This window comes from Ambystoma mexicanum, chromosome 5p (genome assembly GCF_040938575.1).
Source record: "Ambystoma mexicanum isolate Mex_15411 chromosome 5p, UKY_AmexF1_1, whole genome shotgun sequence".
Classification (NCBI taxonomy): Eukaryota; Metazoa; Chordata; class Amphibia; order Caudata; family Ambystomatidae; genus Ambystoma; species Ambystoma mexicanum.
Window position 1 is genome coordinate 417,434,976 of NC_090930.1, and position 19,944 is coordinate 417,454,919.

Sequence of the window (19,944 nt, forward strand, 5' to 3'; positions counted from 1 at the left end):
ATGCAGCACACAAGACTGATAAGTGAAGGTGAAACACGTGGTGATGAAGGACAAATAAACCCTGCCATTCCTGGTTCCCACTTTATAGGACAATGGCCTGCCAATTCGGGGTATAATGGGGGCATTCAAGACAGGGTGAGCACTATAAAAGGAGACAGAAGGATCCTGGAGTCGAGGGAGTGGGGAGTAGTCCAGAAAGGTGGTGTAATAGGAGTAGTAAAGAAGAAATCAAAAGAAGCACTGCTTACCAAGAAGTGTCATTCGGTCACTGACAGAGGTTTCTAGTAGACACACTGAAGAGCGCAGCCTGCTAGGGACTATATCCCAGATCCTTGCAAAAGCCAGAAATCACCAAGGAGATGGGAAGTGTTGCTAGCATGCTAGGGGTGGGGGTGGAGTGGGTATATAATCCAGGCACTGGCAGGACCCTCTGTTTCATTATATGAAAATGTGTCCTTATTTTTCTTTATTTACATCCTAAAACACTTGAAGGTAATGTCACGTATGTAGATTTATAAGGCACCAGTTGGCCTGGTGAGCTAAAGGTAGCTCCTGGTAACTGTTGGTTTTAAGCTTACTAGGCTCTCCAAGCATAGAAGTAGTAGCTAAATAGCTTCCAGCTATTTTGAACCCTGTCATACAGCGAACTAGAATTCCCTCTGTCATTCTTCTTTCCTCTCGCTTTCTCTTCTCCTCACTCTCTGCATGTTCTCTGAATCACTCACTCTGTTGCTTTCCATTTGCAGTGCCATTATCCTTGAGACTCAACAGGATTTGCAGACAGCTGCGCAACCACAAAAGAAAAAAAAAATCTTGGGGCGGGTGTGGTCTTTTTTAGAATTATTTTTATTTGTTTGCAAAATCAGTTATTAAATCAAGAAAAAATAAAATCATGTAAATGTACTAGCATTGTAAACTGACTAATTTTAACATTTTACAATCTTTATATTTCATTATCACTTGCAACATATAGTTTAGTCATCATAAATGTGGCTCATACTTTCAGGCTTCCTTAGTTCTTATCTAGTCCACCATCACTAGAATAACGTTGTGCCTGTAAGAAAGCAGCACAATCTCAAAGCCGCCTTTTCAGGCACTACAGCAATCAATTAGCTGGCTTCAGGGAAGACGGTCATGGAGCATTGACTGGATTACCAATGGTTTAAAAGAAAGAGTAATGATCACAGGGACATTACAGTCCTTATCTGTATAGACCAATTTCATTAAACGTTATGATTTAATTATACCTAGCTCACAGCTTAGAAACCCAAAGCTATTGGACTCTGGTTGATTCGTTCTCCTCTTACCCTCCCTTTATGCTTACATGTTTATCCCAGGCATTCAATGTCCAACTCTTGTTGCCAACACATCTGTTATCTGGATTGGCAAAACCAGTCTTCTCACCTGGACACAGTTTCTCTTGCCAACTATTCTAGTGGAAGCCTTTCACGCTACAAGGGCCCACTTGAGAAAATTGCAAGTCCATCCTGGCCCGGTCTAGCTATTTCAGTCACGGTAATGCGTTTGTTGTAAACCAAGCTTTACATTCCTGAAATGTTCTCTCATGCTTAACGATAACTAATCGCAGTTAAGAAACAAGCATCCCTACTAACACATTCATATTTCCTCCCCCTCATCCCACATATAATACATTTGTCACAGTGCATTTGTCTGCTTGCTAAATCCCTGTTCTTTTCTCCTCTCTTCTGCCCCCCTCCGCTTGGCTATCCACAGTCTAAGGTCTGGGGACACCCTGGCAAGGTCACAATAAGCTTACCTCTTGGACAAGGTTCAGGCGCCGTACGACCACTATGGTGGTGCTGGGCACAGTAAAAATATTTGATGACATTACATTATAGGAACGTTACACTTGTCTTACTTGACAAAGCACATTATCAAACAGTGACAATTATTTTCTGATTGGTTATTATTCCAAGATGGATAGTTTGGTCACTACTATTCTTCTCTTTCCAAATACTTCTATGATAAAGGGGTAATGGCAAATAACACCTATGACGCTTCCCGGCTGCTTTGTGTGACATCAGAGAGCATTTTGGGAAAATGAGCATGGCCATGGGTGTTTATGTATTTGTATTTTTTTTAAAAGTTTCTTTATTGGAGCACTTGATTGAGACAATACAGTCCCATCACATGTTCGTTTTGAAACACTTTGGCATTATTCATATTACATACATGAGCAAGTGAGTGGGTGTCAATGACTAAGTAACCAACAGTCCAAAGGGTAAAGGGAAAAGCCACAGAGGTTCATCCCGGATGTAAGGGAACACAACAATTGAGATTTGGCAACTGCAATATATTGGAACTGCAACCTCCTACCCATAATAATGAAAAATCAAACAATGAAAGAAGGGATTCAATTAGTGTGGCAGACAAACTTCTAAAGATCTATTAAAAATGAATGTTGATTTTAACAATCGTGCAAATCACAAATTAAAGAGCATATCGACTTTAAACAACGGAAATGCAATGACAGAGTTGTTGCCTCATGAAGTTGCACATGCAGAAAATTTTGACACTGGAAAAAACTTCTTGGTAGACGCTGGTACAACCAAAACAATATACAGCCCTGCACGTAAAAGGAAAAGAAGCGGAAATAGTCTCAGGCGAAATCGCCTGTTCACAGGCAAGAATTCAAAATAAATTATATATGCTGCATTTACCAGTAAGATTTACAGCGATTGAAACCAAAAATCAGTTACATAGTAAAGGACTAACCAAAACTTCAACATCTGATAAAGAAAAAATAGCTAATCTTCAACATCGTCCTCTTGCATTTCTGATATTGATGACTCGTCCATAATTGAAAGACCTTTTCCCAAAATAAGACGTATGCATTGGAAAAAGAAAACGCCCTATTTACAAAAAAATGTGCTACACCGGAAATAAATATATTGGATTCTCAAACAGTGATTATGTCTACTATGAACATCGTACTTACTCCTTATTTTAAATTATATGAACAAATGGATGGCAGCATTAAAGACCTAACAACGCGGATAGCTTTGTTAAATACCAAAGTTGCTAATATGGAAATTGAACAAACAAGAAATCATGATAATTTGAGTCGGGGAAAAAATTCTAAATGACAACTTTCTGAATCTAATCTTAGACTCTAATCAAAATTCACGTGAGTACAAAAAACTAATAGCCCAAGTTGCTCGAGAGGCCCTAAAGCTTTTTAACAAACCTCACTTGACTGCCACAAAGGATGGTGTAAATGGCAGCGATAACTCGGACAGCTGTCGCAGTGCTCCTACCATGGATAAAAATAATCTACCAACAGTTCAACAAAACTCTGAGCGCGGAAATATCGAATTGGTACGGAAAAAGAAAGATTCCCCATTCCCGGAAAAAGCCAAAGAGAATAAAGATTTTCCATAATACCTTACTAGAAAGTCTTGATTCTATTAAAGACACGGAGGCGAGCATTATGCTTCTCTTTCTTTATTTATATATTTAAAGAAAGGCTCAGCAGCAAGGTATTTTTGTGCACCAAGTGTCATATGAGTAAACATAGAAAAGGGGGTGCACCAAATATACAATATAACAAGAAAACATAATATAACAGTAGTATTTCCAGAGTTCTGAATGAAACAAACTCCATTTCCCAGAGTTCCCTAGTGTCACCAAAGAAACATCAACATGTGACTTAGTCCTCCAATGGGTGTCCTGATCCCTTCATAAACAGTCCTAAACATGATGCGACTTCCTCTTTCGAAGCTGCAAACTTGGCTGTCCATGATAAGGTAGTACTTGTAGTTGGTGGATCTGTTGAACAGCTGATCAAGTGGATTTGTCGGCAGGCGCTGTCGAAAAAGGAGATTGAAAGTAAAATTATTTCATGTATATAACAACCCTAGTTCCCTTATCGGGGTGGGAGAAAATGTCATTGGGTTATTTATTTATTTATTTCTTATACAATGCAATCATTCCTTTGTGAGTTTTAGTAACTTATAACAATACATTGTCACAATTAGGAGAGAGTACATTGTCACAATTAGGAGAGAGGTACAGTATTATTTTCTCTTTGGGTGGGATAATGCTCGCCTCCGTGTCTTTAATAGAATCAAGACTTTCTAGTAAGGTATTATGGAAAATCTTTATTCTATGTCAAGACCGGAGGCTCCCATTATGCTTGTTTAAAGCTTACTCACCACAATAGATGCCGGTTGATCTACTGGTTTCAAGTAGAATTGTTTAAATACTGATTCGCTTGCCCAGTCTGCCATTCTCATGATGTCTTCTAGTCGAACTCCGGCCTGAAAGGCTTTGGAGGCCATAGCTCCTCTTACAGAGTGAGCTCCGAAGTGCTGGGTATCTATCCCGGCTTGAGTTAGTGTCCAGCGCACCCAGCGCGCTAAAGTGGGAGCGGAAACCGGTTTGTGTGGTTTACGCAGAGCTATCAGTAGTTGCCCGTTGGGGGAGGCCCTAAGGGGGGCTGTCTTTTCTTCATAAACTTTCAGGCATTTCACCAGACAAAGTTTAGGTTGGTCCTTGAAGGCGGGGTAAGAAATTACCCTAGAGTTACATTTCGTCCTTCTGTGTATGTGAAATACAATACCGTCAGGAGAAAAAGTTCTGCCCGCTAGGTCAAGGGCTCTGACATCAGACTCTCCTGCAGGAGACTAAGCAGAGTAAAGTAGTAAGCTTGCCCGAGAGGGCTGTACGTGATAGCTCCTCATTATGATGCCATGAAAGGAAAAGATTCAATACTTTGTTAACGTCCCAAAGTTTGTCGTAGCGGGAAAGGGGCGGGACTGTAAGTCTGACTCCTTTTAATAATCTGCAGACCAGGTGGTGTTCACCAGCTGGTATTCCTTTAATGAGGTCGTGACCAGCTGAGATCGCTGAACGATATGCGTTCACTGTCCTGTAGGCGAGCCCTCTTTCTACTAGAGTTGCTAAGAAATTCAAGATTTCCTCTACAGGTGCTGAAATTGGGTGTAAGCCTTTTCTCCGGCACCAGGTGCTCCAGGCGCCCCAAGAGTTGGAATATCTCTTAAGGGTGGTAGGAGCCCAGCTTTCCTCGATGAGACTGATCGCCCTGCGTGACATGCCTGGAGTTCTCCATCTTGACCTGAAATCCTCCATGCTGCCAGGGTCAGAGAACCGTTGAGAAGAAGGGGATGCCTCTGCCCCGAAGGATCTAGAAGAAGATCCGGAAATTGGGGTAGTAGGATTGGAAAATCCGAGGAAAGTTCCAGAAGAACTGGATACCAGGTCTGAGATGTCCAGACCGGTGCTATGAGGACTAAGTCTGAAAGTTCCAGACGGGCCTTCGCCAGGGTCCTCGCTATCATGGTGAATGGGGGAAAGGCATAGAGTACCCCTTGGGACCATTGTTGGAGAAAAGCGTCTGTTGCTGCTGGATCCGGTCTCCAGCTGTAAAACATTGGTAGCTGTGTATTGAGTCTGGAGGCGAAAAGATCTATGGACATTGGGCCCCAAATCTCCTGGAGGCGGAGGAAGACTCCTCTGTCGAGCTTCCAGTCGCTGTAGTCTATGGAGTGGCGGGAGTACCAGTCCGCTACTACATTTGATAGGCCGGGAAGGTATTCTGCTGTAACTGAGATTCGATGTGCCAGACAGAAGTGCCAGAAGTCCTTGGCTAGTTCTGCTAGAGGTCTTGATTTGGTGCCACCTAGATGGTTGATGTATCTTACCGCGGAAATGTTGTCCATTTTTAGCAAGATACAGCAACTCGCTCTGCCTCTGGCAAAGGAGCGTACTGCGAAGGAACCTGCCAGAAGTTCTAGGCAGTTGATATGCAGGTCTAGCTCTTGATAAGACCAGGTCCCTCCTGTGGCTATGGAGCCGCATCTCGCACCCCATCCGGAGCGGCTGGCGTCTGACTCGATGATGATATCTGGAGCAGATCCGAAAATGGCTCTGACGTTCCAGGCCTCCATGTGAGTGAGCCACCAGTTGAGTTCTGTCCTCGCTTGAGGAGATAATGTTAGGAGTTGAGAGTATGAAAGACTGTGTCTTAAGTGTTGGCCTTTCATTCTTTGCAATTCGCGATAGTGAAGAGGGCCGGGAAATATCGCCTGAATGGAGGAGGATAGTAACCCTATCACTCTTGCCAGTTCTCGAAGAGAGAACAGGTCCTTTTGCAAGATCCTGCGTATTTCCCTTTTGGTAGAATGGATCTTGGCTGATGGGAGTCGGAGCTGACAATTCTGGGTGTCCACAACAAAACCCAGAAATTCCATGCTCTTGGGTGGAAGAAGAACTGACTTTTCCCAATTTATAAGGAAACCGAGACTGTGTAGCAAGTTTATGGCTAGTTTGGTCTGTTTCTGAACTAGTTCCTGCGACTGTGCCATGAAAATGATGTCGTCTAGATAAATAATAAGACGAACACCTTGCTCTCTTAAATGAGCTACTACAGGCCTTAGAAGCTTGGTGAAAACCCAAGGCGCTGAAGAGAGCCCGAAAGGTAGGCTTGTGAACTCCCAATCTCGGTTTTTCCAGGAAAATCTCAGGTAATTTATATGTGCCTGATGAATTGGTATTGTTAAGTAAGCGTCTTTCAGGTCTAGACGCATGAGCCAATCGTTCGGTCTCAGAAGATCTCTGAGCATATGTATACCTTCCATTTTGAAATGGCGGTAAATGATGTATTCTTTGAGAGCTTTGAGGTTTATGACTGGTCGTACTTTTTCTTTCCTGCGAACTAGGAATATGGGACTGAAAAACCCTCCCTGGCTTTGACAGGGGCGAATTGCTCTCTTCAGACAAAGATTGTGTATTTCGCTGTCTAAGGCGATTTGATCTGTCTGAGACATTACTATTGGAGTAGGGCGACATGTCTGGATGGGCTGGTCGAAAAACTCTAGGCGCAGACCCCGAACTGTGTCCCTGACCCAGGCGTCTCCTGATAAGGTATCCCAAACATTTATAAACATCATTAACCTCCCACCTATAGGAGTCAGTAGCGCTGGCGCTGCTATAAGTACACTGACCTATAGATTGTTGTTGGGCTGGGTATCTGGCCGCTCTTCTCCAGGGGCGTCCTCTTCCACGACCTCTTGAGGGAAAGAAAGTGTCGGAGCGCTCTTGCCAGGAGTTATTCTGGCCTCTGGAGTGTTGAGATCTTTTGTCGAAAAAGTAACGGCCGGAGGAGCGACCTCTGCCTCGTCCGGCCCTGGTGAAAACCTTGGACGCGAAGACTCTTTTTATGGAGGCTTGTGCTTTGTCCAATGCTGTAAATGTTCCCACGAATTTCGCCATTTCCTTCATAAAAGGATCTCCAAAAAGCAGGCCTTGTGCTGTTGGACCCGACTCTGTGTCTGCAAGTTCGCTCAGTTTGGCGTCTATTTTATATAGGATGCCTTTTCGGCGTTCTGTTGAAATAGCACAACTGGCGTTACCTAACAGGCAAATTGCCCGTTGAACCCAACCAGAGAGTATTACCGGGTCAATGGGATTAGAAGAGTTTATTGCTTCTTCCGCTAGATCTGAAATCTTGGCTAGTGGCCCCGCCACGTCTAGTACTTTGTCCTGACAGGATTTCCAGGCACGGTCTATGCCTTTCCTTGGGTCTTTTACGTTTTTACCTAGAAAGGTAATCATCTTTGAATCTAGCTCTGGTGTTAGAGCCACTTTGTCCACAATATCTGGGCGTGGACATTCCGCTCGAAGTCTAGCTCTGACTTCTTTATCCAGTGGTTTACGTAGTCTGAAATGAATGTATTTCGATGTCTTTGAAGACGGTTCCCAGTCTGTGGATCTGGGGTGCATAAGGTCTTCCGGAGTGAACATCCCCTCTGCAGGAGGCTTGTTTCCGGTTGTGTTCTTGGGGATGGGGTCTGCCGCAGTCCCAGAACCTGAGGGCTCTGAGCCCTCTATTTTAATTTCCTCTTCAGATGAGGATTGAGACGGATCAGCGTCGTAGACGCTTTTGTTTTGGCCGTCCTCTGTGCCCTGTCTATATCTCTCTGGGCTTGAGGGTACATTTTCCTTCATTTCTTCCTCTGGGTAAGAGGGTTCATGGGAAGAGGTTACCTTCCTGTTCATAAAGGCTTGTTTCAGCCTGGAGAAGGCGTCCGAAACGGCAGCTGTGGCATCTGTTGGCTGGCTCGGGGGGGTCGTAGAGCTTCTGCTCTTGCGAGCCGGTACACATCCCCCTTCCATAAGGTGCTTCCTCTTTTGCGTTCTTTTCCTCCCAGGAGGGGAGGTCCCTCTTAAATGCTCTTCCATAGTTTCTAGGCGTTGTTGAATGGGAAAGAGCATGTCTGTTACTGCTTTTCTAATACTGGTCTCCACAGAGGATCCCAGTACCTTTTGTAAGCTGTTAGCCATCGCCACCTCATCTATATAGCAGTGATCTTCCTCAGTCTCAGACCAGGCCTGATCTGATTGAGGTGAATACTGCGCTGCCATAATAAAGTTTAAGCACCTTACTCACTTTTTTTTTTTTTTTTTTTTTGGTCTTCTGGGTCTTTGAACGCCTTCTCTCAGTGCACAGTAATATCAGTTCAGCTTAATGTTTTAGTCTTTAGAGAATGCTGAACGAGAGATTTTCTCTCCTTTTTTTTTAAAAAATGTATGTAGATTATGTATTCAAGTATATATTCAAGCACTCGCGTGCAAATTCTTGTTGATCCGCGATGAAATAAAGTGTATATTTGCTGTCGCCTGAGGAGAGATTCCGGCGCTCGAGTTCGCAAAGACCGTTATAACTTAAAGGTCATGCGCACTCGAGCGCCGGAATACAGAGGAAAGGACCAGAAAGAGCAGGAGCTCCCCTGGTGGTTAGTGGGCGGTGTTGCGGGCTGTAGTAATGCTGCGCCGGCCTCCCCGTGCCTGAGGAGAGTACCGAAGGGTCGGGGGAGCCGACGCGGGCCCGCCGAGAGGTCCGCTTGTGAAGCGGAAGAAACAGTTGATAAATTGTATTAGTGCGAAGCAAAGCTTCGAATTACGCAGTCTCCGACGCCAGCAGAAGGCAGCTGGCGTCGGAGTTAATAACAAAGGTAATGATAAAAAGGAAATCAATTCAATTTGAGGCAGAGTGCGCTCTTAATAACAATTAAACATATATAGCAATGTCAATTATTATGAAAAAGAAATAACGTCATAAACAGTGGTAAACATGAAGGTACTTATCTCTTGCTGTGAGCAGCAAAGAAAGAGGAAGTCGCATCATGTTTAGGACTGTTTATGAAGGGATCAGGACACCCATTGGAGGACTAAGTCACATGTTGATGTTTCTTTGGTGACACTAGGGAACTCTGGGAAATGGAGTTTGTTTCATTCAGAACTCTGGAAATACTACTGTTATATTATGTTTTCTTGTTATATTGTATATTTGGTGCACCCCCTTTTCTATGTTTACTCATACGACACTTGGTGCACAAAAATACCTTGCTGCTGAGCCTTTCTTTAAATATATAAATAAAGAAAGAGAAGCATAATGGGAGCCTCCGGTCTTGACATAGAATTCAATCCCGCGCGTACAAAAGGACAAGGAAAAACTTGGCAAGGGTGCCTCCCGCTTTCAGAGGAATCCTTTATTGCACCCAGGGCTGAGCGCGAAATCTTAGTGGATGGTCTGCAAGAGAAAAGGTTGGATATACCTAAAAGTGGTAAGAACAAATCAGCAAAAGAGCTTGTTTGTTTCACAAAACCCAAATAGAGTGAAAACAGAAATATTGAAAGCTTGGAGAGGTCCCAAGTGGAAGAAATAATTGAAATAATTGAAATAAAAGATGCACAAAATGTCAGTGAAGATCAGATAAAAACAAGCGCTAATGTCAGCGCAAATGAAGTTCATGGTACAAAAAAAGAAAAATGGCTAAGAAATGGCAAAGAAATGGCTAAAGATGGCTTAAGTGAGAGAGAAGATCTGCAGGAAAAAAATGTACAAGACCCTAAGGGGCTGTTTGATATATTTGCAAAAAACAGATGAAAACAAGATACAAAAGGAGTATTGCAAAAAAAAAGAAATAAAAAAAACACAAAAAAGGGAAAAAAAACAAACAGGGCTTGAGCATTTTTAAGAAATCTCAAATCAGTTTACTGTTAATTTATCGGCTAATAGTTGCGGTACATTGCAAAATAATGCAGATGGGTGCTCAAATAAAGAAATACAAAAAAAAAAAACTCCCTTGAAAGCTCATGAAACGCAAAAGGAGACGCCCATGTCCTCCATTTCGGATCAAGATGCAGTAATAGTCTGATGCAGCCGACATCTAGACACTAATGAATCTTTCAACATACAAAGACTCACAGGAAGTCAAACAAATGGGATGTGATCAGGGAAATGTGGCGATTGAAACGGCTGTTTGACAGGACCCGCTGAGTCAAGAAGAAAAGCCGATGTACCATCGACTGGGCGTCTTTGCGAATGGGTGACTGATCCACAAATGACCATCGCGGACTCACATGAACAAACAGAGAGCCCCTTCCAAACCTTAGACGAAAAAAGAAACAAATTCACATTAACGATGATAAACCAAGTGAACATATCCCCAATGATGAATATGGCTTCTAATGACAAACCTGCAGATGATGAAAAATTGGAAGAAGATAATCTGTTTTGCACAAAAAAATATATGACCAACAACGTGCTCCTAGACCGCAATCCCCGTAAGGGGAAGGGAAATTTTTCCAAAGCTCAAGGAAATAACAGCAACACAAATGGTGAGAAAAGTAATATCAACAAAATATAGGCAAAATATTGTCTAAGCCTAGAAAGATTCATAAATATCCATGATGGACTCACAATGAACAGGAAAAATGTATTAAGTTTGTTTCATCATGTTCCTGTGTTACGTACTATTGAGTCCAGTGACATTGCTCTAGATAGTGTTTTTATATGTAAACTCCAGATGAGTGTGTGAAACTTTACTGCAGGGCGCTACAGCTTTATTACCCTGTGGCTTCGACATTGTCGAAGTAGATACTTCCATCATGAGTAAAAAAGCAAATAATGTGGTTCCCATGACTGAATGTCAGCCGAAACAACTTTCGAATGAAACTCAGCCAAATTCACAAACAATGATAGATGAGAGCTGAAAATCGGATTATAAGCAATTCAATCTGCTTCGACAAGATCAGTCCAGCAATCAAAAAACAAAACAAGCTGAGCAAATCCGAATTACAGTAAAAAATACTCCTCAAACCTCACAAACAAATGGAAGAGACGAAAATCAAGTACCTCATAGCGAGTGGAATTGGCTAGCAGCAACTTTAGCAAATAACACTCGCAGCTAATGTCTATTAAAGCCAAAAGATGATTGTCTAACTATTGGCTTGTGGAATACAAGAGGTTTTTCTCATTTGTTCAACTCCAAAGAAAAGTGGGTTAGTGAGGTAGACATGATATGTCTGCAAGAAACTTGGTTGGACATCTGTCCCATAGCAGAGAATTATGAAATAGCTTTTAATCCTGCTATTAAAAGAAATAAAGGCCGCCCGAGTGCAGGTCTTCTCACTCTTGTAAAAAAACACATCTGGTTGCAGTGATGGAGTATAAAAATATATCATCATATATTTAAGTTGTTACCATCAGTAGGAGTGGTAATGATGAAAATAAACATCTGGCACAATCATAAATCTGTATTGGCATCATTGTAAGGCTGGTACTATGGCTTTTGTTGAACAAATCATGGACTTAATTGATGAATTGATGATCAAAGACAGCTGCGCCGGCCGAATTCTATGTGGAGATCTTAACTTAGATCTTATAAGGAGAAGTAAGAATGAACCTCCAAGGAAACAGAATCTGGTGCAAAAATGGTCTGAAGAACTAACTTTACGGAGAATTTTCAGGTTAAATGGTAATGTCGAGGGAGACATACCTGCCAAATCGACCTGGCAAAGGAACAATCAAAAATCCATATTGGTTTACATTTTTGTATCAGAAAATCTATCATTACGGATCTTAAATTTTGAAGTTCATAACACATTAGTCAGCGACCATAACATGGTATTAGTACATCTTGAAATGCCACAGCAATCGTCATCAACAATATGGAATTGGAATAGAATACCAAATTGCAATGGAAATAGATTAAAACTCAACTCACAGCAAGTGAGTACCTTGAAAAACGAATATGAGAAACGCATTGACTTGTTGGGTGTAGATTACACACCTCTGTTAGAACAATATAAGATCTTGAGAAATCCGAATGGTACTCCGTCTCATAAGCACACACATAGTTACAATCCTGAAATTGCCATGAGAAAAAGAGGAATGTGCAGGGCCTTGCGACAACTAAAAAATGACAGTAAAGTGGATCAGTTCAAGATGAGGAAAAAGATAACACAAAACTATAAGAATTGGTTAATGGCACATCATGCTCTAACGGAACAACATGATCCTGAAAAAACAATGAAGTGCCTAAAAAAGAAAAACTCTTCAGATTTCTGGTCAATTATCAACAACGAATCTGGAATACAGTTGGCTTCGAATAAAAACATGGTCACTGAAAAAAAATGGATTGAGCATTTTTCGATGCTGTTCTCAAAAAAGGGTAACACTCCCGGATCCTCCGATGCCAGCCCTCTTACATTGGAATATTCAGTTTGATCAGGATGAAATTTTGTCAAACATTAAACTTTCAAATTCTCGTGCACCAGGTCCGGATGGCATAACAAATGTGATGCTACAATCTGATCCAGAAGCCTGGGCAGAGTTTTGCAAGGTCCTATTTCATAAAATATGGAAGTTGCTTACCTCGGTGTCGTGGAAGAAAGCCATTGTGGTTCCTATTTTTTTAAAAAGGCAACCTATCAAACCCAATGGACTATAGGCATATTGCCTTGTTAGATGTAATAGGCAAGATTAATGCAACTCAACTTCAGCATAAATTAATGGAATGGCTAGTTCTAACTAAACATATAGACGTTAGACAAAGCGGGTTTGTGAAGGGTGTTGGCTGTTGCTTAAATCTAATACTCATTAATTTAATGAAAATGGACATGATAATGAAAGAATCAAAAGTGTACTTTGCATTTGTCGACCTGTCTCATGATTTTGATAGCATAGACAGGGAAATCCTTTGGATGAAATTAAAAACCTGGAATTGTCCTGATAGCCTTTTATATGCTATCAAGGATTTGCATACCGACACTGAAACCTACATTTGTTTGGATGCAAGTGGCACTTTGTCTAAACCCATTTGTACCCACTGTGGAGTCAAACAAGGGTGTCCTCTTGCAGCCATAATTTTCAATGCCTTTATTTCTGACATTGGTGAAGCACTTGGGGAAGCAAAATTATTTGATCCTAAAATAGTTGATTCTACGTTGAATGGAATCCTATATGCAGACAATCTAGTACTAATGGATCTTACACCCATTGGTTTACAACAAAAACTTCATGTGTTGGAACAATATGTTCAAAACAATGGGTTGCATATAAATCCAAGTAAATCTGTTTTAACATTACAAAATCTTGCCAAATGTGCATCCAAGAAATTCAACTGGCACCTTGATGGCGAACCACTATAACAGGTAAAACAGGTAAAATACCTGGGTTTGTGGTTGAATTCCAATATAAATTATCATACTTGGGTTGAGAAAACAAAAGCTAAATGTCGTCAATTAAGTGCTCAAGCTACAGCTTTAGATAAAAAAAATATGGCAAGTTCTCATTGGTTCCCACACTAAAGTTTTACAAACAAAAAGCAGTGGCGGCTTTAATCTATGGCGCAGAAACTGTCTTTGGATGGCCCTCAAGCTTGTGGGATAACTTTGAAAACATCTTTTGGGGCAGAAGAAAAAGTCACACTAGCACATTGGAGTAACTCCCCCCAGTCCTCCAACGTACTGGGACAGGCAGTGTGGTGGAGGGGTGCCGAGTCCATATGGCAGCTTATTCCAGGCTTTAAAGTGCAATCAATGCTGACCCAGGCGGGGGGAGCAACACCGTATGTTATATTGGGGAGGCAGCCGAGGGGAAGACCAATCGGAAAGAGTGCGGCACGTAGCGGGGACTGCAGTGAAGCTCCCGAGAGCACGGGAGAGGCGCCCAGAGCAGCACAGATGTTTCCGGCAGGCAAGGATCCCAGGCCTTGCTCACAATCTATGCTCGGCAGGGGAGCTTCAGAGAAAGAAGCAAGCCCCGCTGTGAGGTTGCATAGTCTGTTGCTCCCCCTGCCTACCACAGCAATGCCACTGTCCGCATTTGGGTCGATGTCACATCCCCCAAGGGTGCAGTCGCCACCAAAAACCACCATCTTTCCCTCCAGGCCGTCAGATCCCTGGACAGAATATCCAGGCTGTCAGGGGGCTAAGGCTCTTTGCGGGTGCCACCGGGTGTCCATCCCACAAACCCCCCCCCCCCCCCTGCTCCAAGGGTCCTGCTGCAGCGGTGGATAGAACACGGTCCAGGAGTATAGATTAGCTGTTCCGTGCCCCGTCAGAGCTCTGTCACAGAGCTGCCATTGCTTCATGCGCGTAACAGAACCCCCCTCCCCTTATCCTAAGGATGAATTGTAACATGAGCAATATATGCTGATTGACTGCCGCAGGCTCTGTATGTGGGAATATAATGGCTGTAACAGCAGTTACTACATTAGGGCTCTATCAGGGAAGGGATGGCTGTGCACATTCTGAATTCTAAATGTGCAGACATTCTAAGAGAATTCTGCCAGAGGGGAGTGCGACACCATATTCCAGGATCTAATTTGATTGTAGAAACCTTGGGACCTTAGGTTGTACTTCAAAGTTGGAAATTTCAGACATCAATTAGGGTAGATTAGGGTAATTGGACTCAGTTGTATTGTCCTTTTTAGAGCAGACCCCGTTCACACACCTGTTCTACCTCCATCCTGACATTGTTTTTCTGAGCTTCCCCTTTTAAGTTGCACACAACTCAATAGGCCATCATCCAATTGACCCTTTTGTACAACAAAGATGATGCACTTTATTCTCAATGTGTTCTGCTGATCACACTCCATCAAATAAGGTTGTCATTTTCACCACACGACTGATCCATGACGGGCACTCGACTGTTTCACCTTGCTAATCTAAAGCCTCACTCGCTTGTCTTAGTTATAACATCTGTCCGTAGGTTGCAGATGCGCCTATCTAGGATCACCTCCACTATCTCTTGACACCTAAAAATATCAATTGCACCCTTCATTCAATAGTCAACACACAATAAAAAATCCATGACTTTGCATCCCCTCTTATTTCTTGGGACACAAGTTTGTCTGTATACAGTACACGGGTGAGAAAACTGAGATCTACTAATGTATTTCTTACTGGTTCCATTCTGATCCACACACTGCCCGGCTTTTGTGTTAATCGGCCACATGTTTCAACCTCTTCAGATTTGTGGCATTCCTAAGGGTACACTAACTCTGGTGGCATGTAAAGGATGGAAAGGTCTTTCTTGTGTTCATCATGTTGACCAGGGACAGAATGACTGAGGCAAGAAAGGTACAGTCTAACTGCTCTCTACTAAAGTTGGATCAGACTGTTGGAGCGAATGACTGTGTTTGAGGCATCATTTCCACATGATGTGGGTGTAGGTTCCTTGTGTAAATCAAGAAAGTAAGACCATTACTCAGTTCATATGCCATCAGAGTTATTATATCTTGAAGATTGCCCCATAATACCTCAGCCGCCTAGTAAATCACACAAACGGCATGTTTAAAATGCATTCTATTATGATTCCATTAAGCTTCTTATTATTACCAATAGTCCTTCCTGGTGCAGATGTCTTGCTGCCACAGTCCCTGGTCAACAACTAACAATTTATTAAAAGCTAAACGAGAGCAAGACATATGCTTGAGGATCTCACAGGATCTGAAAGGAATTTAGAAACTTGTGGTGGTTATGCCCATCTATTTTTGTTGTTTTAGTGTTTGTAGACTGGATAGGTGGTTGTAGAAACGTCTTGTTGTTCCCATAGGTATAGTAGTCGCATCAAAACATGCTATGCTATAATGACCATCCTTGAGAGAGCTGATTTGAGGTTCTGTACATGGCAAATGACCAGGTTGTAAGGCATTACACTACTTGGACTGTTTAGTATTTTTTCCAGATGTTCATGCAACGGTTTTGGATCCAGCGTTGATGACCAACTTTATCCCAAAATAAGTAAACAGTCCACTTCAAACCAGTCAGACATACATCACTACAATAATAATGCCAGCAGTGTCAGTGTTATAATGTATGCAGAAAGTTTACTTACTGATTCAGAACTTGATCAATATTTCAATATCTATGAAAGGTTTGTACTTACAAAAGGAATTCACACTAATGAATGTTGTGTTTTAAAACGTCATACAAATTACAGCTCCATTATTTTACAGATGTGAGTAGTAAAATACCTTCAGGGACAATAACTGCCGAAGAAGCTGCCAAAAATCTGGCAGAGAAACGACGCATTGCAAGGGAGCAAAGAGAGCGAGATGAGAAAGATAAAGTTCAGAGAGCAGAAGAAGAAAGGTAATGTTTGTCCTTTTTGTCATTGACATATATACACTTGAATAAGGTCTGAGCTGAGATTAAATGACAAGAGTTGCATTTGGAAATATCATTGCAATCCAGCAAGCACCTTGCGCTAAGCATATTTACTGCTTACTGTTTGACTGAAAGTATTTTTGTTGACCTATTGTATCGAGAATACTGTTTCTAATATTCAACTAATCTAGTATTTAGTTACTAAGAAGTGTGTTCAAGTAAAGGTTCTACTTTTCTGCACCTTCTTATTTTGTTTACAACCCTCTAGCATGTCACTTTGGTTCAGTGCTATTCTAAAAGTAAACCGCTCTTTCACAAGTGTGTGTGTGACTGACTGTTTGGATGCCTTTGTGACTTCAACATGACAATATTGTACTTTTCTCTACCTTAGCATGGTGTGTTCATCTTAATCGTTAATAAACCCAATGTTATACTTTTTAGATAAGTTGTATTCATACTATGATTATCATTTGAGTTTTTCCACATCTAGGGCGGGAGCACATTTTGTTTCCACCAGACATTTTGAGGGGATCTGTTTTTTTTATTCAGGTCTGTGCTGCTGAAAATTCTGTCTCTATTTGTGTTAAACCGAAAACTACACCCGGAACTACAAACATATTAGTTTTGAAAGTTTGTAAAGCACAGATCACAAAGCTATTGCTTCAGAGCGCTGGAAAAGGGTATGCCTGTTGAAGAATGCAAAGTGAAAATTCATTATGCAATAATGCAGAAAACATCATTGTAAATCTTTACAGTTGTTACAAGGAAGTGGAACTATATGGTACATCAAGCAAATGTATAGAAAGCGTGTGGAGTCGTATACATTTATTTACACATAGAGTGGCAGGGAAAGGGGGCCATGTGAGGTGGAAGGGTAAGTTATTGTAAGGCCCAGTCTCACAAGTGTGATTTTAGTTTGTGGCGGAATAGACTATATGAAGTATTGTTCCTAGTTTCTTTTAAATATTAGTGTTTGGTGCCAAGCACTGCAATGGAACAGCTACCTGGCCTGTTTCTGTGGTACTTTGGATTTGTAAGGAACTCATGGTGTGGCAACAGTAAAGACAGACACAAGTGGTGGTCACAGTTCAACAGTGTTTATTAAACTGTATGCAGGGTGAGAAAACGCCTAATCTAAACCTAAAGCTAAGATGGGAGCAAGCTACAATAATCAAATAATAAGCCAGTTCTAGTGGCGCCTTGTCAAATGAAAAGGGCCTATACTAAAAAAAAACTATTGCAAATCCTTACTACTAACTTACAAAAAGAGTGTGGGATAATGTTCACCAGAAAAGAAATAGGTGTTCACAAAAATAAGTCAGGATGGTTTGGCTGGGACTTTCTGCCCCACGTTAAGCACAGGACAAGGCGGGACTTACAGCACACTCCTGGGCCTCGTTAGCACAAGGTTCACAGTTTAGTTCAACGATATCAAAAACCTTCAGAGGCTAAGTCCCTTTCCTGACAAAGTCTCTTGTCTTAGAAGGCCTGCAGGTTCACAATGACAAACAACAAAAAGTTCCTTCAGTGGTTTTGCACCTGGGCGATTGCGCTTCACCCCTAGCATCTCCCTCCATCGGCCTCAGATCCTCCTTGTAAAGTGGCCCGTACTGTCGGGTTCACTAGGGCCTTCTTTAACACAGTTAATGAAATTTCAAAACAGTTCATGATTTGCTTATTTTCATCAGAAAGCGTGGGTTCCCTTCTCCTAGCTTTCTTTCGCCATCCTTCTGTCGGGTTCACACTTGCCTTATTTCACAGTTCACAATCTTATAAGAAAGCGGGGTTCCCTTCCCCTAGTTTTCTCTCTGCCATGGGTCAGAGACTTTCGATTGTACGAAGGATTTGATTTGACCTTTGTAGGACCACTCTGAAATCTCACAGCACCCTTTCCTAGGGCCTTTTGGTACTTTCAGTTTTCTACATAAGAGGCCAGCGAAAGTCATTCTACTGAGCACTCCTATGGCGCCTGACCACTCTGCAGCTGGCCCTTCTTTGGGATTTCACAAAAAGTTCAAACACACACAAGTTCTTTGTTTCCGGTTCCTGCATTCATCTAATGTTTCCACTTGCAACCTTGGCCTCAACACACATCGGTTTGCTATCCACTTCCTTCGACTCACTGGCTGTGTTGAACCAATTCGCTGGTCTTTACTCTGGAGTCAAGGACGGTACCACAGTAGCCAGCATACCTCCCCATCTGTGTTATCAATTAGGGAGGCCGCTGTGCACCGTTAACATCTGTTCCTCCACGCACCAGCTGTAACTTCTGGTCTTATGATTTCTCTCAGAGGCTTTGCAAGTCTGAGTTGAAAAGGGCAAGGGCACAATATATGACATATCAGAAGGGGGCATGAGATCTCTAGATTGTATGAGATGGTGATGACCCGGCTTGGGAACGAGTTGATGCATTTGAGGTTGGATTGGGAAACGAGGTGGGAGCACAGATGGAGGATGGGATGTGGGAGCGTGCTATGGGATATCACAAGAAGGTGTCAAGAGATGCTAGATTACAACAAATACAGTTGTATATAACGCACAGAGCTTATGTGACCCCGATGAGAATATCTAAGTTCGGAAATGCGGGATGACAAGCGTGCCCAAAATGCGACAAGGAAAATGCTGATATGACACACATGTTTTGGTCTTGCCCAGTGATTGAGAGTTTATGGGGAGAAGTGGCGCAAAAACTAGCAGACAAAGGGGTCACGCTCATTAAAGATACAGCCTGGGCCTGCATATTGGGAGGGTTTCCCAGACCACGGAAACTTAAACATGTTGGGAAATTGAAGGACTTGGCATATGTCCTCGCAAAACAGAGGATTGCCAAGGGATGGAAGCAGTGTCATAAGCCACGGGTGGAGGTATGGTGGCGGGAATTGCAGAAATGGGCGGAGGCTGAAACGATGGTATGGCAGGAGGCATGTAGCATGAGTGGGGAAGAAGAAGTGGGTACCCTGATGGCATGGAGAGTATTAATAGCAGGACTGTTTGGAACAATAACGGATTCTGCAGACTCAGAAGGAAAGTGAAGGACAAACAAGCTCTTGAGGGGGTAAGGATTGGGGGAGCAGTGGTCTTGACTAATTGATGTTCATGTGATTGTTGCAAAAAGCGCTGCCAGTTTGGTTTGTATTGTTTGTTTGTTTTAAAAATTAATAAAAACCGTTTTAAAAAAAAAAAAGGGCAAAGGCAGTCCCCCCTTCGCTGTCCTTCCAGGTCTCGCCTCCTTTCTCCTCCGTTTGAACTGCCGGTTTGGTGTAGCTGTTTACTTGTGCGTTCGGGCTTGCCCGAAGTGGGCTTTCGTTCTCCACCCTTTATCACTGTAGTGAAGGTAAAGAGCCGTCAGGTGTGCATGGTTAGTGTCAATTGCCTGACTCTGCCTGACCCCTGTGTTGGTACATGTCAGGTAAACGGCTCTGATGTTAGTCCGTTGTCTGTTACAGTGTAAGAAATTGTTCGTGTTAGAAAGAGGGGGCGGGTCTTCTAAATATCTTACAG

The 19,944-nt window shown here is 42.4% G+C and overlaps 1 protein-coding gene across 11 annotated transcripts in view; it reads left to right on the forward strand.

Moving 5' to 3' along the window:
- MAP7D3 (MAP7 domain containing 3) overlaps nt 1-19,944 on the forward strand; it is a 1,453,570-nt gene that overhangs the window by 889,980 nt on the left and 543,646 nt on the right. For all 11 annotated transcript variants that reach the window (XM_069612805.1, XM_069612807.1, XM_069612812.1 and 8 more), the window contains one exon: nt 16,293-16,428. In XM_069612805.1, the coding sequence (XP_069468906.1) occupies nt 16,293-16,428 (136 nt within the window). The remainder of the gene's footprint in view (nt 1-16,292; nt 16,429-19,944) is intronic.